The sequence below is a fragment of the Herpailurus yagouaroundi genome, unplaced genomic scaffold, assembly GCF_014898765.1.
Source record: "Herpailurus yagouaroundi ecotype Mexico unplaced genomic scaffold, PumYag 214, whole genome shotgun sequence".
In the NCBI taxonomy this organism is placed as follows: Eukaryota; Metazoa; Chordata; class Mammalia; order Carnivora; family Felidae; genus Herpailurus; species Herpailurus yagouaroundi.
This window is the reverse complement of record NW_024412445.1, coordinates 4841891-4869437: the sequence shown is the minus strand read 5'-3', so window position 1 is coordinate 4869437 and position 27547 is coordinate 4841891. Positions and strand designations below refer to the sequence as shown.

General features: G+C 53.6%; 1 protein-coding gene across 1 annotated transcript in view; it reads left to right on the top strand.

Moving 5' to 3' along the window:
• GRB10 (growth factor receptor bound protein 10) overlaps positions 1-27547 on the top strand; it is a 39460-nt gene extending 11913 nt beyond the window's left edge. Inside the window, exons 2-12 of the mRNA XM_040455071.1 lie at positions 5863-5978; positions 7402-7470; positions 8365-8502; positions 9343-9453; positions 11830-11928; positions 14076-14153; positions 15006-15122; positions 16080-16146; positions 16366-16453; positions 22221-22314; positions 24575-27547. Coding sequence (XP_040311005.1) covers positions 7420-7470; positions 8365-8502; positions 9343-9453; positions 11830-11928; positions 14076-14153; positions 15006-15122; positions 16080-16146; positions 16366-16453; positions 22221-22314; positions 24575-24721 — 990 coding nt within the window. The 5' untranslated portion in view covers positions 5863-5978; positions 7402-7419 and the 3' untranslated portion in view covers positions 24722-27547. The remainder of the gene's footprint in view (positions 1-5862; positions 5979-7401; positions 7471-8364; positions 8503-9342; positions 9454-11829; positions 11929-14075; positions 14154-15005; positions 15123-16079; positions 16147-16365; positions 16454-22220; positions 22315-24574) is intronic.

Genomic DNA, 27547 nt, shown 5'->3' with positions numbered 1-27547 from the left:
AAAAAAAAAAAAAAAAGAGTCGGGCGCTTAACCGACTTAGCCACCCAGGCACCTCTAATAAATCAAATTTAACCTTCTAAATCTGGAATGTTCCTGTAAATGAATAGTGTTCTTTGAAATGACACTATACAATCCAAGCCTAGATGATCCTGAGTAAATTTGAGTTGGCGTTGTTTTACGTCACTGTGTTTTAGCCCCACCATGCTACCCAGTGTGCATCTCATAAGGATGCTCTCTGATTTCTTTCCCATTTCTGCCGATCTTCAGTGCACTTTGGACACTAGCTAAAACTTTCTCTGTCATCTCTGGCAGCCTCCTTCCGCCAGGTGCCTTGATTGATAACACGATGCAGCCGGTGACACCGTCATCAGGCTCCAGTGTGAGACATCCATGCAAGGATCCCACAGGGGTCTGATAGGGCCGCCAGAAGCATCTATAGACACACAAGTAAACAGTACTTGGAACCCTGCAGTGTGTATGTCCACATGCACACACGCACACACACGGAATTAACTTTAAAAACACGTCTGTGTAGTCGGACCCAAATGTGAATACTGTTGAAAGCCCATTCCAAAGTCTGAATGCTCTTAATTTGAAAGGATTTGTAGGGGTGCCTGGGTGGCTCAGTCAGTTAAGCATCTGACTTCGGCTCAGGTCATGGTCTTGTGGTCCGTGAGTTCGAGCCCCCCATCAAGCTCTGTGCTGACAGCTCAGAGCCTGCTTAGGATCCTCTGTCCCCCTTGCTCTCTCTGCCCCTCCCCCACTGTTTCTCTCTCTCTCTCTCTCTCTCTCTCTCTCTCTCTCTCTCTCAAAAATAAATATTTTTAAAAAATTTTTAAAAAAGCAGCTGGAGCGCCTGGGTGGCTCAGTGGGTTGAGCGTCCGACTTCGTCTCGGGTCATGATTTCATGGTTCGTGAGTTCGAGCCCCGCGTCAGGCTCTGTGGTGACAGCTCGGAGCCTGGAGCCTGTTTCAGATTCCGTGTCTCCCTCTCTCTCTGCCCCTCCCCTGCTCATGCTCTGTCTCTCAAAAATAAATAAATGTTAAAAAAATTTTTTTAAAAAGAAAACGTGGTTTTCTTTTTTTTCTTATCATGTATTGAGAGAGAGAATGACGGGGGGAAGGGAGAGAGAATCCCAAGCAGGCTCCGGGCTGTCCGCACAGAGCCTGATGCGGGTCTCGAACTCACGAACCGTGAGATCATGACCTGAGCTGAAATCGAGAGTTGGCCGCTTAACCCACTGAGCCTCCCAGGCGCCCCTAGAAAAAGTGGTTTTCTAAATGCCTGTGCGTGGCTGCTGCCCTTGGTGGCCCCCGAGCCGGGGCCAGCCACCCAGTGTTGGCAGGGGCATCACACTCGGGGGGGGGGGGGTAGGGGAGCAGGTGCAGTGGCTGCCTGCTGGTACCCAGCAGGGATCTGGCTGGATTTCACTGTTCTGAGCCACGCTCATACCACAGCCAGGTCAGTGCCTTTCCTACACCCCGGTGTCTGTTCCTGAAGTCACTTAGGACTCAAGGTAACGGTTTGAAAACCTGGGGAGGAGCCCTCACCGTGGGGGGGCAGAGCCCTTCATGATGGGTGATCTCGGGGAAGCCCGTTCTGTGTCTCAGGACTCCCAGCTCCAACGAGCCCCTCTCTGCATGTGAACTCTTCATGTCTTAGCATCCCCCCCACAAGTCCTGCCTGTTGGACGTGTTGTGGCTTCGGTATTTTGTGTAGAGCTCTCAGCCTTGCGAACACTGTTCCTGACCAAGGCCACTCAACAGCGGCCAAGTCCAGCTAGAGGGGGCCGGTGCCGGGCAGTTGTTCTGGAAGGCACCGCCAGGCCGTCTGCCCTGAGCCGGTGAGCTGCAGGTGTCCAGATGTCTCATGCAAGGGATGCAGGGAGATTTAACAGCCAGCCTGCAGCTGTATTATCGAGTAAACTATTTCTCATTCATTTTTTTATGTGTTTATTTATTAGAGCAGGGGAGGGGCAGAGAGGGGGGCAGATGGCCGACCTGAAGCGGGCTCCGTGGTGACAGTAGAGAGACCGATGCGGGGCTTGATCTCTCCAACTGTGAGATCACGACCCGAGCTGAAGTCAGATGCTTAACCAACTGAGCCACAAACTATTTTTGAAAGGAAGTTTATAAAACTGGAACTGGGGCATGCAAAACGGCAGCTTGGCGTCCCTGTGGCATTAAGAATGTGACTTCAGGTAAACCGCATCTCTGGGAGGGACTCTCGCACCCAGGCCCTGAGTGACCACGGACATCAGGACAGATACGACCAGGAGAGCCTGGACCTTACGCACGCACAGGGAGGAGAAGACCGCTTCTGTGAATTTCAGGGATTTGGGGGTTTCTGTTGTTGCGCGAGTCAGGTGAAAGCCCTCCAGGAAAAAGCACGAGCTCTGTCTTTGCACTGTTGACAGCTCCATGCTTGTACCTGGCCAGGCAGGAAAGGTGTGGCAGTCACCCTTTGGAGGCATCAGCCGCAACAGGGGCGCTGACATCTGGATGTGGGGACAGGTGTCGAAGGAGAATCCACAGGCACCTTCAGCCCTCGGTGCTCAGAAGGGCCTTCGAGGGCCCATCTTTCCCATCTCTGTCTCCTTGTGGTTACACCGCGGAGGTACCAAAATGATGTCCTTTCCCCACTGAAATCCGTATGTAGAAGGAAGGCGTCTTATGGGGCGTATCCAGACATCGGGGCTGTTTTCTGTGTTATCTCCCTAGTGACTTTGCAGCCCCCGAGTCCTGCAGAGCCCCAGGCAACTCTGCTGTCTGGGGTGGGTGGGCTGTGCCAGCTGTGGGCACAGAAGCGGGGCATCGAGGAGGATGTTGACACCAGCCAGGGCGGGAGGCTCAGGCTTCTGCTAAGTAGTCACGTGTCCATGGCACATCTTAAGGCACATCTTACTTCCGTAGTAGGATCTGCCTTTTTGAGTTGCCTGGTCTCTAAATACTTTTCATGTGGAGTAGGGGGGTGGTGTGGATGCTGGATTTAGTGTCAACTATTCGAAAAAGACTTGAATCTCCTCTGAGGAATGTCTGACTCTTCCATTTGCACAAAAAATCCTTTGACGTGGGGACGCCTGAGTGGCTCAGTCGGTTAAGCCTCCGACTTCGGCTCAGGTCATGATCTCTCGCGGTTCATGGGTTCGAGCCCCGTGTCGGGCTCTGTGCTGACAGCTCAGAGCCTGGAGCCTGCTTCCGATTCTGGGTCTCCCTCTCTCTCTGCCCCTCTTCCACTCACTCTCTGTCTCTCTCAAAAATAAACATTAAAAAAACAAAAAACAAAAAATCCTGTGGGGGCGCTCTCTTGAAACTTGGCTTCCCAATTTCATTTAAGGCCATTATGATTGTATGAAGTTTATTTTTTTTTTTCAACGTTTATTTATTTTTGGGACAGAGAGAGACAGAGCATGAACGGGGGAGGGGCAGAGAGAGAGGGAGACACAGAATCGGAAACAGGCTCCAGGCTCCGAGCCATCAGCCCAGAGCCCGACGCGGGGCTCGAACTCATGGACCGCGAGATCGTGACCTGGCTGAAGTCGGACGCTTAACCGACTGCGCCACCCAGGCGCCCCTGATTGTATGAAGTTTATAGATGGCAGTGTGGTTAACAGAATCCCCCGACGTGGTTTGAAAACACCTGTTTTTAGAATCAAGGTGAAAGTCAGAACTGGAGCAGAGGGGTTTGAACTGACATTGTTGCGGTGGCTTTTTGACAGCTGGGAACACTGGCATGTGGACATCCAGCGGCAGACGGAGGAAGCCGGGCGGCTCTCGGGTCTCTGGGAAGGGGATCACACGCAGTCTTCCTAGCCCCCGCTGTCCCAGGGCTCCGGGCGCCCGCCCTGTGGGCTGGAGAAGGCAAACCTTTGTTTTCACCTGTGGGTGCCCGAGCCCCGCTGGCGGCACCAGAGTGACCCAGAGAGGCACGTCCCCTTCAGTGCACACGGGGTCTCTTCTCCCCTCACCCCGGCTGCCCTGGGCCCCGCCACCGAGGATGCAGCCCAGTCTGTGTGCGGCTTTCCCGGGATCTTGCCCTGGTGGGATGCGGGGAGGCAGAAAGAGGTTGTCGGGGAGGACAGGAGCCTGTGCATGTGTGTGTCCACGTGTTTGTGTGTGCACGTGTGCCCCTTAGAGCTGCTGCCTCCCCACTGCTCCTCCCGGGCGTCTTCACGACTCTGCAGACAAAATGCTTTTGCTTTGGATCTCGGCATCGGTCTTGTCCTCCCTCAGATAGCCACGGCCCCGCTTTTCTCTCTTTCCTTATTTTACCTGGTAAAACATTCCGATTCTGTAAACCTATCTTCAGCCGATTTGGGGTGGTTGTTTCTTTTGTCCCTGTCACTACAGAAATGGTTTTTTCCGCCCAAACTTCGAAACAGAAGTCAATGATTCGTTTTGTACCAGAAAAATCCGTTTTAAGTGGATGCCAATCTGAGCCAATCCCTTTTTTTTTTTAAAGTACACGTAGTGGTTGTGATTGCACGCTCCAGCCGGGCGTTGTTACGTCATAGTGGAGGCTGAGTGTGCCCCTGTGGGCCCATCTCCGGCAGCTACCACGGGCTCGAACCTGTACACGGACAGGTTCTTCCACATTTGACTCAGAAACGCTCTGACGCCAGACTTCATCCTTCCCGCAAGGGGAGACTCTTCTCAGGACTCCGCTCTGACCATGGGAAAGGAGGAGGGCGCTTTGGAGGACCCGCGTACCCCTTTTGTGTCATTTAGTAGCATCTCGTGCTCTGCCATCGTGGCATCGATTCACGCCTCAAGGCTGCCGTGGATTTGCTCTGTTACATGTCCCGTTATTTTCGTACGGTTGGTTTCCTGTCTTAGGAGACACGTGGGGGCCGGGGTGACCACCATCGGGACGGGACGGTGCCACGTGCGGTTCTCTGTGCACCACGTGGAATCAGTGTCCACGAAGGAAGTACCTTTCCAGGTTGATAACGCTGCAAAGTCAGGCGGTCTGACGTGCGTGTGCGTGTGTGCGCGTGCGCGTGTGCTTACGCACCTGGGCGCACGCTGTGTATGATGTGTTTTCCTCCCCATCCTAATAATATAATCTCGTCTCTGAGATCAGCTCCGGGATGTGGTTAGCATGGGCTTCAGCCTTCAAGGGAAGTGGGTTCAGACAGACTGATGGCAGTAGGTCCCCTCCTGCATGCTCTTACCCGACGTCGTATCTGCCCACCGAGCTTCATGACATCGAAAGCATTGCTACCCTTCTGCTTTGTGCCTCCCCTACCCCACCCTCCTCCGGTCTCTCCTGCCATTCCTGGTCTCTGGGTGTTCTTTCTCCCGGTTATTATAGTCCATGTTCTTTACGAGGGTTGAAATTTCCTAACTTAAGGGCAACGTCATCACTAGGGTCTTCATTGACTCTCTCAACTCTCGCTGACGCCAAATTGAGAAGAAATATATAAAAGTAAGGACTGACTTGACCCCTCACGCTGTACCTACCTGAGGACCTCTTGTGCACCTGGCAGTGCATTAAAGAGAGATTTAAGTATTTTTTTTAAATGTTTGTTTATTTTTGAGAGAGAGGGAGAGCTCGAGCGGGGGAGGGGCAGAGAGTGAGGGAGACAGAGGACCCGAAGCGGGCTCTGTGCTGACAGCAGCGAGCCCGACGCGGGGCTCGAACTCCCATACCGCAAGATCATGACTTGAGCCGAAGTGGGACGCGTAAGCAACTGAGCCCCCCAGGTGCCCCACAGAGAGATCTAAACTTCATTTAGTCCTGGACTTCCTTGCTCACAATTCGGGAAGGGGAACAGGACGCTAACGAGATTTTGTAATTGGTAATCAAGCCAGCTCCCAGCTTGTGCCTGTTTCGTCTCACACGTACGTTTTTCCTCTGCAGAAAGATACCTGGAAGACCACGAGCTGGTGGTCCAGGTGGAGAGCACCCTGGCAAGTGACAGCAAATTTTTATTTAGGAAGAATTACGCAAAATACGAGTTTTTCAAAAATCCTACGGTGAGTGTCTTCTCTTCGGGTCCGGGGTCTGGGACCCGTGAAATCTTGTGGCTGATGCTTGGGATTGACAGCAGCCGCTGCTACAGGGGTAGCAGATGGGTTTGGGAATCCAAGTGGCTATTTCACGGAGCAATCCACACCCTACACTTCATCTCTGGTGCTCTAGCTACATGCCTGCCTACTGGCCGGAGGGAACTGGCACCTTCCTCCACGGTAACAGAGGGAAAGGGGGTGAGCCTCCCTGGGTCAGGAGAGATGAGACGGCGCTTTTCAGTTAGAGCAAAAGTTCATGGTTAGATTGGAGCCAATCGGTGAAATACGCAGCATAATAAAAACTCAATGCTCTCCGCAAACAGCAAATACTGCCGTGTGGTTTGTGGAGGAATGCATTTCCAGGCATACTGGGCTGGTCTCCTCCATCTTTCTTTCCTTTTTATTGGGGGGGGGGGGCGGGGGGCACTAGTCCCGTGAGGTATCAGCACCGGGAGACCCGTGCCTGCCACAGCATGTGCTCCCGTCCTGAGTCACGAGGCCGAGCAGCCGTGACGCGGGCAGAAGACCCACCGTCCGCTCTGGCTCAGGTGGTTTAGATGCTTTTTTTGTTTGAAAGTTAGAAATTTGGTAACTAATTCTGCATAATGCACCAGAAGAGACTTTGTCGCGTCGCCGTGTTCCTCTGTGAGTTCCGAGGTCTCTGTCTCGTGACGTGCACTGAGTTCCACTGCGTGGTGGCCCTTCGCCACGGTGTGCGCTGTGAGGCAGGAGTCCACGTTGAACATGACGGATACTCCACAATCCTGAACTCACCATTTTAGGAAACAGTCCGACCTTTCAAAGCAGGTGCTTCCATCGTGGGATAAAGGAGAAAGAAGGACGGTGTTTTATTTTATTTTATTTTATTTTATTTTATTTTATTTTATTTTATTTTATTTTATTTATTTTATTTTATTCTATTTTATTTTACTTCATTTTGTTTTTATTTCATTTTAATTTCATTATTCACTTTTATTTTTTTAGTTTTAAATTTTTTAAATTTTTTTATGGTATTTCATTTTTTGGAATGTTTTATTTATTTTTGAGAGAGAGAGAGAGAGACAGACAGCGTGAGTGGGGGAGGGGCAGAGAGAGAGGGGGACACAGAATCCGAAGCGAGCTCCAGGCTCTGAGCTGTCGGCACAGAGCCCGATGCGGGGCTTGAACCCACGAACCATGGGATCATGACCTGAGCCGAAGTGGGACACTTAACCGACTGAGCCACCCAGGCGCCCCTTTCTTAAATTTTTTTTTTTTTTAACGAAGGACCATCATTTTAACTACAGATGGACGTCCGCGTGCCCTCAGGAACGTTTGCAGAACTAGCGCACCCGTGAGGAAGCTTCTCCCCACTTTGCCGCTAACCACGACTGTTTTCCTGTTTCCTTAGAATTTCTTCCCAGAACAGATGGTTACTTGGTGCCAGCAGCCCAACGGCGGTCACAACCAGCTGTTGCAGGTACTGGGCAAGGAGAGGCTCACCGGAGCGGGTCTGGGTGGAGGTCCCCTTGCGCTGTGGCGGCAGCGGCTCTAAGGACCTTGACGGGGCTGTGCTCGTCACCCCCGCTCGCCGTGGCTCCTGCTGGCGCTCAGAGCAACCAGCGTGAATGTTGCCCTGGGAAGCGTGTGCACCGCCAAGCTCCCTCAAAGCGAAACAAGCACTCGTAGACAGGATAAGCTCCCTCCGGATTAGAAGCGGTGGGAGCGGGAGGGCAGGAGTGAGAAGCCGTGGCTGGCCGTCTCCTCGAAGCTCCCGGGTCAGGCCACCGCCCTGGGAATCTCTACAGACCTGCTGAGCCCATGTCACCATGGAAAAGGACCGGGCTGCCAGAAAACTCTTTGAAAGCTAGCGTGTTGTTCGTTATACATGCTTTTGTCCCTGTTCACTGCCCCTGTGCCTCCTGAAGTCTGTTTCAAGAAAACTTGGCCTTCCCGCGGCCCCTTCCCGGTGCAGGGAGTCCCTGGGGCCCCTGCACCAACGGCCGGTCAGTCCTTCCGGGGAAGTCGGGAAAGCGAATGTTATTGCTGCCGTGCCCCCAAAATGTGTCAATCTACAGCATATTAGGTGAGAGAATACAACACTCACAAAGGCAGCCAACGCTCTCCGGGTGGCACCAAGTAGAAAGGAAAGGCCCGCTCGCTACCATTGTGTTTCAATACTAATTATGTTTCCCGCCACAGCCAGTCAGGCGGGGTTTTTTGGTGTTTGAAAGGGAAGCTGCCCTTTGCGAATGCTTGGTTGGACCAGAAAAGAGCGTTGTGCCGATTGACAGGATGTCGGGATGTCAGGGAGGCCAGTGGGACACATCTGCCCGAATTCTCCCGTGGCAGCGTTGCCTGACTTCTTCCACAGAACTTTCTCAACTGCAGTAGCTGTCCTGAAATTCAGGGGTTCTTGCACGTGAAGGATCTGGGGAAGAAGTCATGGCGAAAGTTGTACGTGTGTTTGCGGAGATCGGGCCTCTACTGCTCCACTAAAGGAGTGTCAAAGGTGAGTTCGTTGTTGGTTTTTTTGTTTGTTTCTTTTAAATGTTTCTTTTGAGAGACGGAGGGTAAGGGGCAGAGAGAGAGAGAGAGAGAGAGAGAGAGAGAGAGAGAGAGAGAATCCCAAGCAGGCTTCATACTGTCAGCACAGAGCCCGGTGCAGGGCCCAAACTCACAAACCATGAGATCGTGACCTGAGCCGAGATCAAGTGTCAGACACTTGACTGACTTAGCCACCCAGGCGCCCCAAAGGTGAGGTTTAAAGCCGCCACCGCCTCCGTCACACCAGGCCAGCAGGGTTTGCAGTGGACATGGCTTCGCTTTAAAATGTGCCCAAGGCCCCTCCAAGCTCGTATTGACTTGTGAAGCAAACTCCGAGCTCCTGGCCCGCTCTTCTCCCTCAGAAACCAGGCCACAACACAGACAGCAACGCCCCCTCGCTGCGCCCCTGGCTGGCCAGCCCCGGCCCCCTCTGTGGCTTGGGAGCAGAGCGTCCTTAGCAGCCTGAGTCCCCGGAAGAGGCTGCCTCAGTTTCCATAGTTTGGAAGTTAGCCTCCAAGGTGGCCGTAAGGACGGCCGCCAACCTAATACGTGCTAATACAGGAGGGGTAGGGGCTGGTGGGACCCCAAGTGGGGGAGGGGGTTGTTTGGCGAGGGCCGGGTGGGTTTGGTCCTAACTTAGCGCTTACTTTACACGATGGTTGCAGTCTGTAGAGCGGCAGAGGGGAAAGAGCCGCATTGAGAGTGTGCTCAGCCTGCCCTCTGTTGAGGAGCACGTGAGAACGTTCGCTCTTGGCCGTGCCTAAGACGTTCTCCCCTGTCAACCTGACGACCCTTTTTTTCCCAGGAGCCCAGACACCTGCAGCTGCTGGCGGGCTTGGAGGACAGCAGCATATTCTCCCTGATCGCTGGCAGGAAGCAGTACTGCGCCCCCACGGACTATGGCTTCTGCATAAAGGTAGCCTGCCTCTCCCACCCCCCACCCCCCGCCCCACACCCCCGCACCCCTGTCCCGTCCCGGGGCTGCCACGCCCTGATGGCATCCTGCTGGAGACTTGGGAACTAGCCAACAAATGCCTTCCTTGGTGGTGGGAGTTTTTGGTTTATTTTCTAACAAACAGAGGTTCCCAGTGGATTTATCCATCCCTCTGTGCTTATGGTGTGTCAATCCTTGGGTAGCTAGCGGCTCAGAGAAAAGTAGGGAATATGATGGATAATGCGAGTCAATGGGCTCAGTGGCTTAGTGACCCGCCGCCCATCACTTGGGTGGCCTCCAGGGTACTGAGTGAGCCAACACTTTCTGTATGAGCTTCCAGTCACCAGAATGGTATGTGTGCCCACAGCCCTGACCTGCCTCTGTGCACGTGTGTGAGAAGACACTGTGTGTGAGAGGACATATTCACATATATTTCCACATGTGTACGCACACACAACCTCTATGGGAACACACAGAGGTACACATATACGCTCAGTTGCACATACACATATGCACACACCTACAGGAACACAGACATGCACACACAATACACGTGCACACACACGCACCTACATCGATACAGAGATGCACACACATGTATATATGTACACATACATACACTCATACACAATATGCACGCACAAATACACATGCACACCTACATGAATACAAATACATCCACACACGTGTACATAGGCACACACAAATACATGTGCGCACACACATGCACACCTATCATCGATACAGATGCACACACATGCATATGTGTATACACACATATGCACACACAAACACACATGCACACTCATACACATTATGCACACGCATGCACACCTATGTGAATACAGGTACATGCACACACACATGCACATGTACAAGTACACGTGCACACACATGCATATACATACACCTGCATATGCACACACACACATGCACACTCATACACAATATGCACACACAAATACATGGGCACACATGTGCACACATGTACTATGCACACGCATGCACACCTACGTGAATACAGATACATGCACACACAAGTGTACATGTGCAAACACAGACATGCACACACATACATATATGTACACCTGTATATGCACACACAAACACACGTGCACACTCATACACAATATGCACACGCACACCTACGTGAATACAGATATATGCACACACACGTGTACATGTGTATGCACAAATACACGTGCACACACATGCATATACATACACCTGTATATGCACACACAAACACACATGCACACTCATACACAATATGCACATGCAAATACACGGGCACACACATACACATACTGTGTACACACAAGTACACATGCAGGCATGAGCATACATGTGCACATGCACACACACCCCTGGTGAGGCGGTGGTGATGTTGGTCATCGTACGGTAGCGCTGTTTCCCGCACACTCGCTGTGCACTGGGTGCCGTGCTCAGGGTCCCCCTCCGTCTTACTGCATCTTCCTAGGTGTTCACAGGTAGGACCTGCACCAGCCCCGGTGCTCACGTCCGGTCGCCATGAGTGTGCCTGGAGTCCCCCAGCTGGGCTGACCTCTGAGCCAGATTTCCACACCGTCCCGAGGAGAGGTCAGGGAGCAGGGGGCGCGTTGCTCCCTAAAATACCAGCTGCTGCTTCACCCGGTGAAGCTTCTTGGGGTCGCAAGTAGTAGGAGTCCTAGGGCCCGAGGTGCGGGGGAGGCACCGGGAGGGCTGCAGCGGGGTGGGGGTCCATTGGAACTCAGGTGGTCGGTGCCCCTCCCTTCCCCCCGGCTAGCACCTGCAGCGGTTGCCCCCATCGCCAGGTAAGCCCTGCTTCTGCGTGGGTGCACTTGCTGTCCCTGCACGGTGGCAGCTGTGACGGTGACCCCCTGCCGACCCCAGGCCGCTCATCCACCCCAGTCCCCTTCTCTGGGGTGACACCACCCTCACTCTCTGGGCTGCCCGTGGGGCCACTCAGATATGCCCTCGGGGGCTTCTCCCCTCGCTGGCTGAGCCCTGCAGGGCCGCTTCCTCAGCCGCCACCTCGGTGTTCCGGGGAGGCCACCGCACATCTTTTCATCCGGGCTCTCCTGTCAAATCCAGCCTTCCCTCCACAGAGCAGGATGCCCCCTTGTCCCTGCGGCCACCGCCTTGTCTTGGGAGATTTGCTGTCCCGTGTCTGTTCTCTGAGACTCCCTGTTGGAGGGTGGCCGAGCCCTCAGCTGCGCGATGGGGGCCAGGCGGAGGCGCCCTCTCTGGTGACACCTCCTGCCGCTGCCCGCCGTGTGCATACAGCCCTGCCGTCACACGGGCACGTTCCGCACTCGCCTCGTCAACGCTCACCGGGTCATCGCTTGCCTCCTTCAGCCCAACAAAGTCAGGAGCGAGACGAAGGAGCTGCGGCTGCTGTGTGCCGAGGACGAACAGGGCAGAACTTGCTGGATGACGGCGTGCAGGCTCCTCAAGGTGCGTGGCGAGTCCTCCCAGCGTCCTGGCAGCCTGGCGCGCCCGCACGTCTGTCCGGACAGGGTCTCGAAGCTTCTCACAGATGCTTCACGTTCGAGAAGTCGGAGCCAGGGCGCTTGTGTGGCTCAGTCAGCTCAGCGTCTGACTGGTGACTTCGGCTTAGGTCATGATCTCGCGGTCCGCAAGTTCGAGCCCCGCATCGGGCTCTATGCTGACAGCCCAGAGCCTGGAGCCTGGAGCCTGCTTTGGATTCTGTGTGTCTCTCTCTCTGCCTCTTCCCCACTCACACTCTGTCTCTTTCTCTCAAGACTAAATAAACGTTAAAAACATGTTTCTTAAAAAATTTTTTTTTTTAATTATTAAAAAAAAATAAGAAAAAGACAAACTAGTTAGACCTATAAATCAAAGAGAAGTCGTTCCAGCGAATTATTGGAACTGCGAGCAGTGTTGGGGCCTCCTGAAGAGAGAGAACATACGTTTTCTTTCTTTGGCCTTAATTTCATGATCTTTTTATACTGTTTTGAAAGGTATCCTTAGATCATTGATTTGAAGGCTTAACGTTCTCAACGGTGTTTCAGACTAGAACTCTGCCTCTTAAATTCTAGCTTAGTTGCTGTTTGTCACGTTCGTGTGATTACCGGGTTCAAAACTAATACGTACATACATGTACGTGCACACTGCACACACGTATCCGTTTAGAGAACCACATATGCACGTGCACACGCGTGTGCGTGTTAGTAGCTCAGACAACGTCAGAGTAGTTTACGCCTTCTTCACATTGATTCTTTGGTCCTTCCGAATTATTATGCTTTATTATCTGCATCAGGACTTCCTGCCTCAAAATCTGGCCCATATGACGTTACTCTCGCTACCTCAGTGTTTTCTGCTTAGTGTTCACACGGCTTTTCTCTTCTCCTCGTTTCTGCTGCCTTTCTGGGTCCTTACACTTAGAGCTTGTCTCTGTTACAAACATAACGTAATTGTCTTTCTCCTCTGATAACCTTCATGTTCTCATTGGAGTGTTTGTTGGGAAGCATAGCATTTCGATTATTAATACTTGTGCTTAAATTCACCACTGACTGTTTTCACTTCGTCCCGCCAGCCTGTCTTCTCCATTAAAAAAAAAAATCTGGTTGGGGGCGGGCCAGGGGAGACTCCTCACTTAGTTTTATTTCTTTTTTTTTTTTTTTAATTTTTTAAAGTTTATTTTGAGAGAGAAAGGTAGTGCGAGCAGGGGAGGGGCAGAGAGAGAGAGGGAGAGAGAGAGAATCCCGGTCGGGTTCTGCACTGTTAGCGCAGAGCCTGATGCGCAGCTCGATCTCACGCACCGTGCGGTCATGACCAGAGCCAAACTCGAGAGTCGGAGGCTTAACTGACTGAGCCACCCAGGCGCCCCTATCCGGCACTTTTATTCTGGAACCGAGGACAGACACACTGTAGGGTTGGAGCTGGGAACGCGTCACCCAGCCTGCAGGACACAGAAGGGAAGTGCAGCCCTCTTGGTAGCCTTGTCCTCACCTGCCCTTTTTCCTTGTCTGTGTGGTGGGAGCGGGGAACTGGAGAGTAGGCTGGGCGGCTGCAAGCGTGGGGGACCCTGCTTCTCGCCAGGGCACAGGCAGCGTGACCCAGCGAGCGGGTCGGGCAGTGAGCCTGGTGCTTGGGAAGAACGCCGTTGGGAACAGGCTGTGTGCCTTCGAATCCAGATTCCTTACTTTACCGGGATCCTGAGCAACTTGCCTCCCTTCCCTGTTCACATCTGTTGTCAGACGGGGACAGAGGACACATTCCCTAAAAGGGAGAGTCTTGAACGAGACAGCAGCATAAAGCCTTTGGGACCGTACTTGGCCCATAGCAGCATTCAGTAGGCTTCACTGTTCTCAATTGATTACATCGTCACTGCCTGCTTATCCCTTGCCCAACAACATGAGCGAGCCAGTCAGCCACTGGCGTCTGGGGGGTGGGGGATGGGTGGTGGTGACGGTTACGCAGGACCCAGGCAGTGTGCCGCATTGCGCGTGTGTCCGTCGGCTCACAGAGGCAGCTGGGGCACCGCTCAGCACTGCCCTTCACCACCATGGGTTTGCCGCGTTCCGGGGCTTGTGGGGCTCACGCGGCCCCTGTGACCAACTCTGGCCTTTCCTCCGCAGTACGGGATGCTCCTGTACCAGAACTACAGGATCCCGCCACAGCGGAAGCCCCTGCTCCCCTCCTTCTCCACGCCAGTGGTGAGTCTCCGGAAGGCATCACAGTGCTTTGTACCCAGATGGTTTCAGGCGAGGTTGCCTGGAAAAGCTCCAGAAAGAGCCCGTGCATCTCAGGGAAGCTGGTCTACACCACCCGTTCCCCTGCCCGGAAGGCGGATCTTGTCTTCTCGGCAGCGTGACTGCTGGGGACCGACCCCCCCCCCCCCCGCCCCTCCACCATCCTGCATGCCCCTGAAGCCTGTTCAGGGAGGTGACTCTGTTCAAGCGGTCAGAGACTGTCACCGGCAACGTCCGGCTCTCACCCCTGTTCAGCCGTGGCGCCCGTGGGTGCTGTAGACCGTTATGCGAGAACCTTCCCTGGTGGGAACCTAGAGATCATCGTGAACGTCCTTGTTCCCGGGACATACTCCGCTTCCCAAAGTGCAGGAACGACTTGGTCCTCTCCAAACCCAATCTTAAAGCTCCTTCAGGTCCGTGCCTGGGAGACGTCGTAGGTCACAGGGGGGTCCGCGCCTCGCCCTGAATCAGGACTTGGTGTCTGCTGAGGGCTGAGCTCCCCACGGCATTCCCACCCCTTGATGTGTCCTGGTCTGGGCAGGTCACCTGTGAGGGACCCCGCAGTCCAAGCTCTTTGGCACCCGCAGCCTCACCAGCGTCATTAGAGGCCACAAGGGGAATGGAGCGTTTCTCCTTCTCCTCAAGAGAAACCAAAGCCGTCCTTAGCTCCAGAGTGCCCCCCACTTCCGAACCCTGGAGTGGGGAGGCGGGACATTGCTGTCACCCTTTCCTGGCCACCTTTAGGACGGTGTTGCGTTCCCATGTGCGGCTGAGGCCTCCTTCCCTACGTCGTAGGAACTTGCCCTTTCCTTCCAGCGCAGCGTCTCTGAGAACTCCCTCGTGGCCATGGATTTTTCCGGGCAAACAGGAAGAGTGATCGAGAACCCAGCCGAAGCCCAGAGTGCAGCCCTGGAGGAAGGCCACGCCTGGAGGGTAAGGGCAGGCCCCCTTGTGCGTGGCACACCCCGCTGGTCTCCCCAAAGTGTGATCCTCTCTGGGGGTGTCGTCAGGGGAGGGGAGGGCGGCCTCTGAGGCTCAGATGGGGGTAAGCAGTTGGCGCGTGGGGTCTCCTCCGCATCCCCAGCGCCCATGCGCCCCACTGGCTCCCGGAGGAGGCGCGGGACAGGAGCAGAGCCCTGTGACCTCTTGGGTCCCGCTCGGAGCTGCTCTTGCTGGGGGGCGGTCTGTGGCCATGTGTGGGCAGCACGGAGCCCACCCTAATGAGGCCGATAGACATTGCACATCGTGGCTCGGCAACTAACCAGCTTCGTGGCCCCGGACGGTCTCCTCCCTTGAAGGCTCACGTTCTGACTTCCAGAAATCAGAACATCACCCTGACTGCAGACTTTCTAAGATTTACACACAAGGTGTGAACCACGAACCCGCCGCTCTGGCTCAGAAAGTTCCGTGAACCTGAGCTTCAGAGCATGTGGAGAACTCTCCGGAGCCCGTGTTTCCAGGCCTGCCTGAGTTCAGTGGCTCAGGCTTTTTTTTCCCAAAACTTACCGGGAATTTCACTGCGTGTGCCTTCCGAATCCCCCGGGATGCTTCTGTTTTTAACACTGTGGTCAGGGGTTGCTTGGGTGTCTCCGTCGGTTGAGTGACTTCGGCTCAGGTCATGATCTCACAGTTTGTGGGTTCAAGCCCTGTGTCGGGCTGTGCTGGCGGCCCAGAGCCCGCTTCAGATCCTCTGCCCCTCCCACACTCCCACTCTCTCCCTCAAAAATGAATAAAAGACATTAAAAACAAAACAACAGTGGTCAGACACGGAGGGTGGCAGGTGGCTGTTGCTCCGTGGTCCTCCTTCCCCGCCCCAGGTGTGTGTCCTCAGTGGCTGGCGGGCTGCATCCGTCCACTGTCTTAGCGCTAACATGGGCATTTCTTCTGCAGAAACGGAGCACACGGATGAATATCCTCAGCAGCCAAAGCCCCCTCCAGCCATCCACCCTGAGTACGGGTAAGCTCAGCATGCCGGTCTGGGACTTTTCCTCGTAAAGCTCCCATTCCCCCACCTCCACCCCCCGAGCTTCTCCAAGCCTCCAGGCCCTGCGGGCACCACGAGTTGTGCAGCCGTGGGCATCGGGCCCCCGCGCCGATCACGAGTGCGCTGTGCCTTCACGGGAGCCATTCTGTGGACCGGCCAGGACCCTCCCCTCCTCTGTCTTCCCTCCCACAGTGATTCATCGGACACAGCACTGGTTTCACGGCCACATCTCCAGGGAGGAGTCACACAGGATCATTAAGCAGCAGGGGCTGGTGGACGGGTAAGGAGGCGCCGTCCGGGAGCGGGCATCTGCTGAGGTTTCGTTGTGCGAGCACATTATTTCTCAGAGATCTGGGTGGTGGGCAGTCCTTACAGCCTCCTGTGAAAGAGGAGGTGTGGCTCAGGGTCAGCGTGCGTCGGGCCCAGCACAGCCAGTGAGTGTGGCAGAGGGAGGATCGCAGCCCATCCTGTCCACCCATCTATTACCAAGTTCTGCCTCTTGGCGGAAATGCAGACAGAGAACACGGCCAGTTACTATTTTTTGGGGGGTGGGGGGTGGGTATTTTGAGAGAAAGCATGTGAGCAGGGGAAGGGCAGAGAGAGAGGAGAGAGGGAATCCCAAGCAGGACCTATGTCGTCAGCACAAGAGCCCAGTGTCGGGACTCGATCTCGCAGAACCGTGAGATCGTGACGTGAGTTGAAACCAAGAGTCAGACGCTCGACTGCCTGAGCCACCCAGGCGCCCCACAAGCCAGTTATTTTTCACTAATAAAGCAGCGGCAGTGGAAGAAAAATAGTTTTGCCCACCCCTTTCAGTGTGTGCATTTTATCAGCCAGCTTGTGCCGAGAACAAACAGCCACAGACTTTGGTGGCTTTGAGCCACAAAGATGTACCGTTTCTCACGGCGGGAGTCCGTGGAGCCTGTCCTCACGTGGGCCAGCCGGCAGGGGGCAGGGGGCGGGTGTTGCTATTGGATGGGGAGATGGGCATGTGTGCCAACGGGTTAGCCTGGGGTCACTCACACTGGAGCCGTCACAGGGTTCCCGGGAGTACAAGAGGTCAAACCCCAGTGCACAAGTACTTTTAAGGGCTAATATCCCATCGGCCGTGGCACCCCCCCGCCCAGTCTTGCTCAGCATGGCTCTGGTTTCCCTGGTTTTCATCTTTTACAAGTTTTATTATGGAAATTTTAAAAAGTTACCCAAGGGAGAAAAGTATAGTGAGCCCCCACTTAATCCTTGTCTGGTTTTATCAGTTCGCTAATTTCAGTTTGTCTGTTTCCCTTCCCACCATTGTTGGCTTCTCTTCTACTCCTCCTCCCTGGGTCCTTCTGGAATATTTTAAAATTAAAATCCCAGACATTCCACATTTTTACCAGTAAACGTAGTTAGTGTGTCTCTAAAAAATAAAGACCTCTGTCTTTTGACACAGCCACAAAATCATTGTTACCCTTAATGCAATAAACAAGAATTCCTTAATATCATCTAAAATCCAATCTGGGTTCAAACTTCCCTAATTGTTGCCAAAAAAAAAAAAAAAAAAAATCCTTTACATTGAGCTGGTTCAAATCGGGACCAACAAATTGCCTTTGGTTGCTAGATCTTTCGGGTCTCCTCAGATACCACCGTCTCCCTCTGCTTTTCTTCTGTGGCTCTTTCTCGCGTGTCTGTGCGTGGGAGGAGCGGGTGGTTTGCTAGTGGTGCACTTGTGGTTCCTCGAATACCCTCTTCTGTCTCCCTTGTTCCCTGTCACGCGGTAGATGGAGCAGCACGTGAATGCACGTGTGTGTGCATGTATGTATATGCCCTTGTGTGGTAGTGTGTGTGTGTGTGTGTTTATACCTGTGTGTGTGAATGCACGTATGTATGTGCATATGTGTGTGTGTGTCTATATGCCCTTGTGTGTCCGTGTGTATGTGGGTACCTGTGTCTGTGAATGCACATGTGTGTGTACCTATATGTTTGTGTGCGTCTGTATGCCCTTGTGCAGTCGTGTGTGTGTGTACCTCTGTATGCCCTGGTGCGGTCGTGTGTGTGTGTGTGTGTGTGTGTGTGTGTGTGTGTGTGTGTACCTGTGTGTGTGAATGCACGTGTGTGTGCATGTGTATGTATGTGTCTATATGCACATGTGTGTTCCTGTGCACCCAGATACACAAAATGTGTACGTGTGTATATGCGTGTGCACGTGCCTGTGGGCAGGTGTATGCATGCACTCTCACGCCCCACCAACCCGCAGACTCCTGCAGAGGGCGAGCTCCCTGCCCCCTTCCCCTCTGCCTGCAGCCCACCCCACAACCTGGAGAAGGATCTTTCCAGGGGCAAACCTACCTGTGTCTTCCCCTCTGCTAAAATACCCCTGGCGGCTCATGTCATTTCCTGCAGCATCCCTGGCTCTGTCCCCGACCCTCCCCACCCCTACACCTCCGCAGCCCCCGGTCTCCACCTCCCTCTGTCTGTACCCCACTCCTCCACTGGTGGAAGGAAACTTCTTTGTCCAGATTTGAGTTCTTTGTAGCTTTCCCTTTCCCCAGGGCAGAAAAAGGGGTCCCGTCCTGGGGCTCATGCAGCACTGTTCAGAGCCCTAGCAGTGCTCGCCAGCCACGGAGGAATCATCTGTATACACCTCCTCAGATTTGACCAGTGCCCCTGTCGATCCTGGAAGCCAAGGTTCGTCTGTGGCTTCTGCTAGCTGTGTGACCCTGGGGAACCTGCTGACTTCTCTGTGTCCCACTTTCCACATCATGAAATGAGGACAGGGGCGCCCGGGCGGCTCAGTCGGTTGAGCGTCCGCCTCTTGGTGTCGGCTCAGGTCATGAGCCCGGGGTCGTGGGATTGAGCCCCGCGTCACAGTGTGGGGCCTGCTGGGGCTTCTCTCTCTCCCTCTTCCCCTCCCCTGCTCACATTCTCTCCTCCTCTTTCTCAAAGAAAAAAAAGAAAGAAGTGAGGACATTGACAGGGTCACCGTTGGGGCGGAATGAGTCCATGTGTGCAGTGACCGTGACCGTGCTGTGACCCCGATCATGGTCAGGCCCTGGCACAGCCCGCTAGCTCCTGGGTCTCCACGAGCGCACTGGTGAGCACATCTGAAGGGGCTCCCCCCTGTACCTCGTCCTCACCACGTTCCTCTCTGTGCTGCGTTCAAGACTTCCTGACCCGGCCACGTGTCGTGACACATAGTCTTCCCCGCGGCCTGTCTTTACGCAGGGTCTGGGGTTTGCTGGTGGCGATCGCTGTCCCCTCGGGCTCCACGGGCCGTGCGCTGTCGTGCACGGGTCCATTTTCCCGGCGGCCAGTCTCCTTGTCGGGGCTGCGGGATGGGCGTCATGGAGCTGATCCGTGGCAGGTCTGGGAATCTTGTGGACTCCCAAGCCACGCGCTTTTCAGCCCACAGGCTCTGAATTAGTAATCACTGCCGGCAGGTGGCTGTTGGGCATGACCTATAAAACCCAAGCCTTTGGGGTCGCCTCAGGATTTCCCTGGGTCGAGCCCAAACACAGGCAGTGGGACAGTGCCCATTCCCCTGGCTACTCTGGGGCCACGAAGTGACAGGGAGCTAACTAAGGTGACAGAGACACCGAGCTTTCCCTGTCAGACAGCCTGGAGCCCTAGAAGCTCCTGAGCTTCTCCCGGAAGGATGGATTCTTTGGAACGAAATCACCCCAAAGGCAGATCTTTGATGTAGACGAAGTAACGGGGTGTGCGGCTCTGCCCAGGGGAGGGGGTAGGCCCCCTGGCCCCCTCGAGGTGCTGTGTGACGCCCACACCCCACGTGGGTCCTGCGATTCTTAGCACCGTCCCCCCCCCTGCCCACCCCTCGAGTCGTGGGACTCAGCTCTGGCTGGCGTCTCCCAGACGGTGTTCTGAAGAACATGCCTTCTGGAAATTCTAGAACACAGGGGTTTGTGGTCCCCGTAAGGCTGGAAAACTGAGCTGGGGCCCCCAGGCGCTCACAGTGAATGTTCCCATTTTAAAGGCTCTGAGAAGACCCGTAGTAAAATAAAACATTTACTTGCTTTTTAAAAAAAAATACTAATTTTTGAGAGAGAGAAAACACAACCAGGAGAGGGGCAGAGAGAGAGAGAGAGAGAGAGAGAGAGAATCCCAAGCAGTCTCTGCACTGTGAACACAGAGCCCGACGCAGGGCTGGATCCCACGACCCTGGGATCATGACCTTGAGCCGAAATTAAGAGTCAGATACTTAACCGACTAAGCCCCCCAGGCACCCCTTCTTGGCCTCTTTGATACAGGACTTTCCAGTCTAGTTAGCTGCTTTCCGTCTTAACACTTCAGTCTGATGATGGCTTCACTGGTGACTCAGAGTTTGGTTTTAATACCTTTGAAAAGCAGGCTAAGGTCTGTGTCACTTGGTTGCTGGCGTTGGGACATTTTTCTCTTCCTTTCTCAGGAGCATTAACGGTCTTTGCAGCCACTGCCAGGTGTGCTCATGTGGAAGCAAAGACCAGTCCTTCTTTGTGCTTTTCTGATTTGTATGTGTTTTTTTTTTTTTTTTATCTTGAAATAAATTCCAAATCGTGGAAAAGTTGCCAGAGGAATGTAATGAATTCCTGTACGCGTTTTCTCAGATTCCCCAGCCGTCAACACGGTGGCCCGTTTGGATTATCATAGTCTCTCTCCTCCCCTCCCTCCTCCTTTTTTTTGTCTGAACCATTTGGGAGTAAGTTACAGCGTGATGTCCCTTGTCTCCTACTTATCCCAGTAGGGAATTTCTAAGAACAAGGACTTGTCTTCTTACATAACCAGAGTACCGTTAGAAAAACCAGGAACTAGGGGCGTCTGCGTGGCTCAGTCGGTTAAGCGTCCGACTTCGGCTCAGGTCATGAGCTCTCAGTTCGTGAGTTCTAGCCCCGCGTCGGGCTCTGCGCTGACCGCTCGGAGCCTGGAGCCTGCTTCCAATTCTGTGTCTCCCTCTCTCTCTCTCTCTCTCCCCGTCCCCTGCTCATGCTCTGTCTCTCTCTAAAAAATAAACATTATTTTTAAAATTAAAAAAAAATTAGGAAGTAAACATCCGTGTGGTTCTGGTATCCAGTATGCACACTTATTCCAACTTTTCCTAGTGGTTCTGATCACATCCTTTGTGGGAAAGAAAAGAAAAAAACCCTTAATTCTAAATACTCCCTACACGGTGTGTCTCTTTAGCCTTTCTGTCCTTTGTCGACACTTGGTCTGGGAAGAAGCCAGGAATTGCAGAGTGCCCCTTGGCTTGAACGCGTCTGGTCGCTCGGGGTTCAGCTGGGTCACCACTTTGCAGGAAGGGACATCGAGTCACTGGTGGTGCACAGTCAGGAGGATTGTCTTGTTCCCGGTGCAGGTGCCTCAAATGCTTGGTGGTGACGGTATTGACCGGGTTTCTCTGACGGACGGTCACTGTGTTTCCCTTTGTAATAAATACGTATTAGGGGGATGATGGTTTGAGACTGAAAATACTGTTTTTCACCAATTTTCATCTGCTGATGTTCACGCCCATTAACAATCGTCTTGATCGGTAGTAACCTGCAAGACGGTTTCTAACCCATCGTTCCCGACCTAGTTAGCTTCCTTTCTGCTCTCAGGAAGCGCTTTCTCCTGTCCGCTGTTAATTTCGTCGTCTGTTTATTTGTAATATCTGTATATACTCACGGATTCCTGTTTTATCCTCTGAGTTATAACCTGTGACTTCTGATACTTAACCTCTGATGCTGCCTCCTGGATCATGACCCTTTGAACGTATTACTTTCCGGCACAAAATGGTCCAGCTACATCATATTCTTTCCCTGCCGTGGCCCTAGAGTCCACTGCATCTCCGAGGAGCTCTGGGTCCTTTCAGTGCAGGGTGATATTCAGAAACCAGGCTGGATGCGAGGTCCCTGCAGCCACCGCAGGCCACCCGGATACTAAGGCATCGTGGCTGCAAGCCTGTCTTAGCAGCAGGAGCAGGGAAATGTGTGAGTGTGTGTATATGCGTATGCACAGGTGCACACATATACCTACGTGTCTAAAAAGTCTGCATTTTAAAAGTTTACCATCAGCTGATCTTTTTCCATTCCCAGGCTTTTTCTCCTCCGAGACAGCCAGAGCAATCCAAAGGCTTTTGTGCTCACGCTGTGTCATCATCAGAAAATTAAAAATTTCCAGATCCTTCCTGTAAGTATCGGTCACATCACACCAAGCCTCGTTTTTGTTCGTTTTCTGGGTCCGTGCTTCCTGAATTTTCAAATTCCAAACGAACCAAACTACAGATCGATCGTTAGGCATCAGACAGGCCCAAGCTCACAAGAGGGATACTTGCAAGAGTCTCTGGAGAAGGCTGTTGTCTGACATTGGGGACGGCATTTCCGCAGAAATAATATTTAAAATGGTGGCGTTGCACTGAGGCCCACCCGCGTTGTAGCTGACTCGGCATCAATGGGGAGGAGCGAGGTCAGCTGGCGGGTGGACGTATGACAGAGCCGTGAGCCGGGGAGCCTGGCGCCGGGGCACGTATGGCACAAGACAGGGTCTTCACGGTAGGTTTGACTCTCGGTCACTCGAATCTGAGGATTGGTCTGATTTATGCTGGTGTGTACCTGGTGACCCAAGAAAGTTGTAGAAACACTGACCCGTGGTCACATGGCCCCCAACGAGAAGTTGCATTGCACTTTCACTCGGTCCTTGGATCAGAAAACAGGAGCACCTCGGTGGCTCAGTCGGTTAAGCGTCCGACTTTGGCTCAGGTCACGATTTATGGTTTGTGAGTTCGAGCCCCGCGTCGGGCTCTGTGCTGACAGTTCAGAGCCTGGAGCCTGCTTCAGATTCTGTGTCTCCCTTTCTGCTCCTCCCCGCTCACTCTCCGTCTCTCTCTCTCTCAAAAATAAATAAACATTAAAAAGAAACAAAAAAAAGAGTCTACCTTTGAGCAGCTCTGAAAACATCATTACCAAATACGTCAGTCAGCACCATTTTCTTAAAGAAAATTTTTGTTAGATTTTTCAAGCCTAAGTTCTGTCTCTCTTTGGTGTTCCAAAGCTCAGATTCTAGTTCATGACTGAGCGCTTCTGTGGGAGACAGCTGTCTGCACCTCCATGAAGCCACCATTCAGTTGGGGATACTATATACAAAATTGACATTAGGTGTTTTACATAATTAAGTGATAGATTCTGCAGGTGGTAGTAACGTTCCTGAAATGTTTCCTGCGGGGCCCAAACCCAGGAAATATTCTGCCGGAAGAGGGGAATGACGTCTTTTCCTGTCAGGGATTCACAGTCTGGCGGCCACGGAAAGTTCCAGAAGGCTCGACATAACCGAATGCATCTGTTTCACACTGTTGAGCCTGGTGTTTCCGAAGCTTGCCTGAGCCTAGGATTGTGGCATCCCAGGAGTCACACGGAGGCAGGAAATGCGGGCTGGAGAAGGTCTGGGCCGTCTGGGTAGCTTTTGTGGATCTGAGCAAGCCACCGGCTGGGCACGTCCTGTGGTGCCGTCGCCTCTGGCTGTGTTTCGATGCCCTCGTTCTACAAATAAGGATAAGGAGAGCCCGAGGGCTGCCAGCGGCTCGCCCTGGACCCCAGTGGGAGGGAGGGACCGGGTCTGGCTCTGAGGCCAGGCTTCCCCAAGTCCATAAAGCATTCTGCGTAAACCTGGGAATCATCAGCCAAGGAGAAGTGCTTTGTCCATGGTTCGTTCTGTTTACCGCTGCCTCCTGTCGTGGACACAGACGTTCTCGTTCTCTTCGCCTGAGATCGAAAATCGAGTGAAAACGTATCTTACGGGCAGGCAGAGTGGGTAATGCCGTTCGCCCAAAGAACCCCAAATTCTAGAAGTTATCAGGGTAGCTTGAGACTTAGAGCAACAAGACCGCAGCCCCTGTGCTTGAAAACAGGGTGTGTTGTGCATCCAGCAGTATTTTAGAGTCAAGAAGGGGTTCTGGGTTTACCACTGAGACATTTCAAGCCAATTTGCTCCATGAGGATGACAGCGCTTGCAGCCTTTTTTTTAAAAAAAAGTTTGTTTATTGAGAGAGAGAGAGAGAGAGAAAATCCCGAGCGGGGTCTGCACGGTTAGCACAGAGCCTGACTGGGGGCTCGAACTCCCCAACTGAGAGATCATGACCTGAGCTGAAATCAAGAGCCGGAGCCTAACCCACCGAGCCCCCCCCCCCCCATGCGCCCCAGAGCTCTGCAGTCCTTGAACGTCACCTTCGCAGAGTTCAACCTGGCGTCAGGAAAGTCGTTCGCTGTGGGGGGGACCGCGGAGTGCCCCCCACCCCCCACCGTGATAAAAAGTAGCCACCAAACACGCGGGGGGCTGGGGAGGCGCTTTCCGCAGCTGCTCTTACCAGCGACGCCTTGCGGTGACCCCACACTCGCGCCGCCGCGTTCCCCGAGGGGCGGCCGCTAACGCGGTGAGTGTTCTCATGTCCCCGTAGTGCGAGGATGACGGGCAGATCTACTTCAGCCTTGACGACGGGAACACCAAGTTCTCCGACCTGATCCAGCTCGTGGACTTCTACCAGCTCAACAAAGGAGTCCTGCCTTGCAAACTGAGGCACCACTGCATCCGCGTGGCCTTATGACCTCACACTGACTCTCGGCGGAGCCTGGAGGAAGCTGACACTGGAACGAGGGAAGGGGATGTACGTCGCAAAGAGCACACGTCTGTTGTTCTGCACCCTGGGGAGGGCGGGGGTGGGGGGTGGGGGGGTGGGTCCGTCGGGGCCGGCCGCCCGGGACGGACCGGTCGCTGGACTGGACGGTGATTTGCTGCTGCGGAGCCGGCAGGAGCGTCTCTCTCCGCACCGGCGAGATCAGGGAGGCGCCGGAGAGCATGTGCAGGTGGGAGAGGAAACCGGAGCGATGGTCTCGGCTGGGCCACGTCGGAACCAGAACCGGAGACGAGTGATTGGAAGTGAACTCTTGCCCTGGAATAATCTTGACAATTAAAACTGATATGTTTACTTTTTTTGTATCGATCACTTTTTGCACTCCTTCTTTGTTTTCAATATTGTACTCGGCCTCTGTCAGAGGGGGTGTGGCGTCCAGTGCCAGGCTCCAGAGACTGGCTGCGAGGGGGGGTGGGGGGCGCCCCCTGGTTGTTGCCGGAGGGTGGTGCCGGCCCTGTGCAGTTGCTGGGGGCGGATTCGGCTCCCAGGTCACAAACCACCCCCAGCCCCTCCCAGAATACTTGAAGAGCTTCTTTTTTTAAAATAAATAAAAGGTGTCACCTGTGGTAGGCATTTGGCACGTTTTGTGGACCCAGGCAACCATGTCTGTCGGTCATTCCCCTATGCACAGATGTCCTGCACACCTGTTACCTGTGTGTCCTATCCTCCACAGTTCAGGAGACCTGGGTTGTGTTTGTTTGTTTGTTTGTTTTGGAAAATGCTCTGTTCCACAACACGGCAGCGGGCCCCTTAGCTGGACGTAGGGAGCGTCCCCGGGACACACCGGGCACCCAGGGCCGGCCGCTGGGGGCCCCCTTTCAGCCTGTTCTAGGGCGATCGCTGCCTTACTCTTAACCCCCCCCCCCCCCACCGCCCCCACCGTGGCTGGGTCCCTTCCTGGCTCTTGTCCCTCCCGGGGGTTGAAGGATCTAAAAGGAAAATGGCACTTGGTTGACTTCCCGCTGTGGCCCGGGGGTTTCCATGGTGATAAAGATGGAAACATTGGAAAGGGCATGTCTGCAGCCTGGCATTTAAAGGTCTTCGCTCCATAGCCTCCATTCTGCTGAAAACCCCCTTGAGCCGGTGCACGCGGGGGCTCCCCCTCAGACGGCTGGCGCTCAGAAGTACCTCACAGCAGTCATAGGCATTGAAGAGTCTTATCAACGCACCCTGTTTACCCCTCTGGGGGGCTGAGTCACACGGGGGTGGGGGGGCTGGAGTGTCCCTCCGCACGCCCCTTAGCAGAGTCACCAGGTGTGAGAGTGGCCGTGTCCTTCCCTTCGTTCTCTGCAGAGCAGAAAGGTCTCCCTTGACAGGCGTACAGACTAGTGTGGTGAAAATGGTCCCCTTTTCTGAGATCAGTCACCACATGTGACTGGTCCTCTGGATGGGTGCCAGCCACTAGGTGGCCTGGCCCTGACCCAGCACCATGCCCCTGGAGGAATGTGCCCACGGTGTGGGACACATGTGGCCGGCTTCAGTGACACAGATGCCCTCGAAGGAACTCTAGGGTCTAGAAACACTGTATTTCACTTTACAGGTCTCACTCTACTCGTCTTCCGTGAAACGTCTACTTACACAAGTACAGACTTTGTGGTAAAACGTTTTGAACCATAAACGCTCAGCTGCGTTCTCTTCTTTCTGTGGCCACTTCTGTCTTTCAGACTATTGACACGTAGGTAATTCTCAAGTCTTACCTGGCGGCAAGCTCCCGGGGCCCTTCACCTTGGATCGGCTCTTTATTCGCACAGTTCGACATTTTTCTTTTCACCGGTTGGAAGCCGAACCTTAAAAAAGTTCTATGATTTCTTTTTCCTTTTTTTTTTTTTTCTCTTTACATAGACCAGTAAGATGAGACTCTCACGGCCCTCTCCAATAGACCGCATCCACAGCATTTTGTATTTATAAACCTGCCTTTTATTTAAAAGGAAGACAAAAGCTGGCCTCTGACGCACAGTCTGTGTGTCGCCGGTTTGACGTAGTCTTTTGGACCTCCCTGGCCGCGGTCAAGTGCTGGAGGGTGGGACCCCCACCCCCCAGTCTGCAGCTGTCTCACTGCTGGGCCTGGTGGCTGGGAGTTCCCCCCCCCCCCCCGAAAGCAGCCGGTCCCTCAAGGATGTGGGCGTCCGGCCCAGCCACTCAGGGGCTGAAGGACATTCAACTTTTATTTTTATATTTAGATGACATGAATGTAAACGGGACAGCTCAGGGTCATTTTAGAGCCTGTTGACTTTTTAATCTCTCTGCCTGTGATTTTCCTCTCCGAAGTCGAAAACCCCACGTAGCAACCTGGACTTTGTTGGGAAGGAAATACCAAATGCCTCGGGGATTCAAGGTTCATGGGTGAGCTCTGTTCCCTTCGGTCGTTAAGTTCTAGAATGTTGTTTTGTTTGCTAAACCGTGAAGAAATGCGTGCCTCAGTCTAGCTGTTTGGTCCTCTCTTTTCTGCACTTAATACCTGACGGTTTGACCAAGAGCCTCACCTTTGCGGGGCGGGACCTGCTCGCGGTGGATGGCGATGTCACAGCACAAGCAGTGGTCTGACCTGTAAACATTTTCAGGGAATGCAGAAAGGGTTCAGGGACAAGACCTTTATTCCACATGCTTTGCTCCTTTCTGTACATAGCTCTGCGGCTTGTGAACCTAATTGTAAACGTTCAGGTATTTTTGTACAAATAAGGGACTTGACGTTCTGTTTCTTGTAATTAGAAATAAACATTACTGTAGCGTTCTTCATTT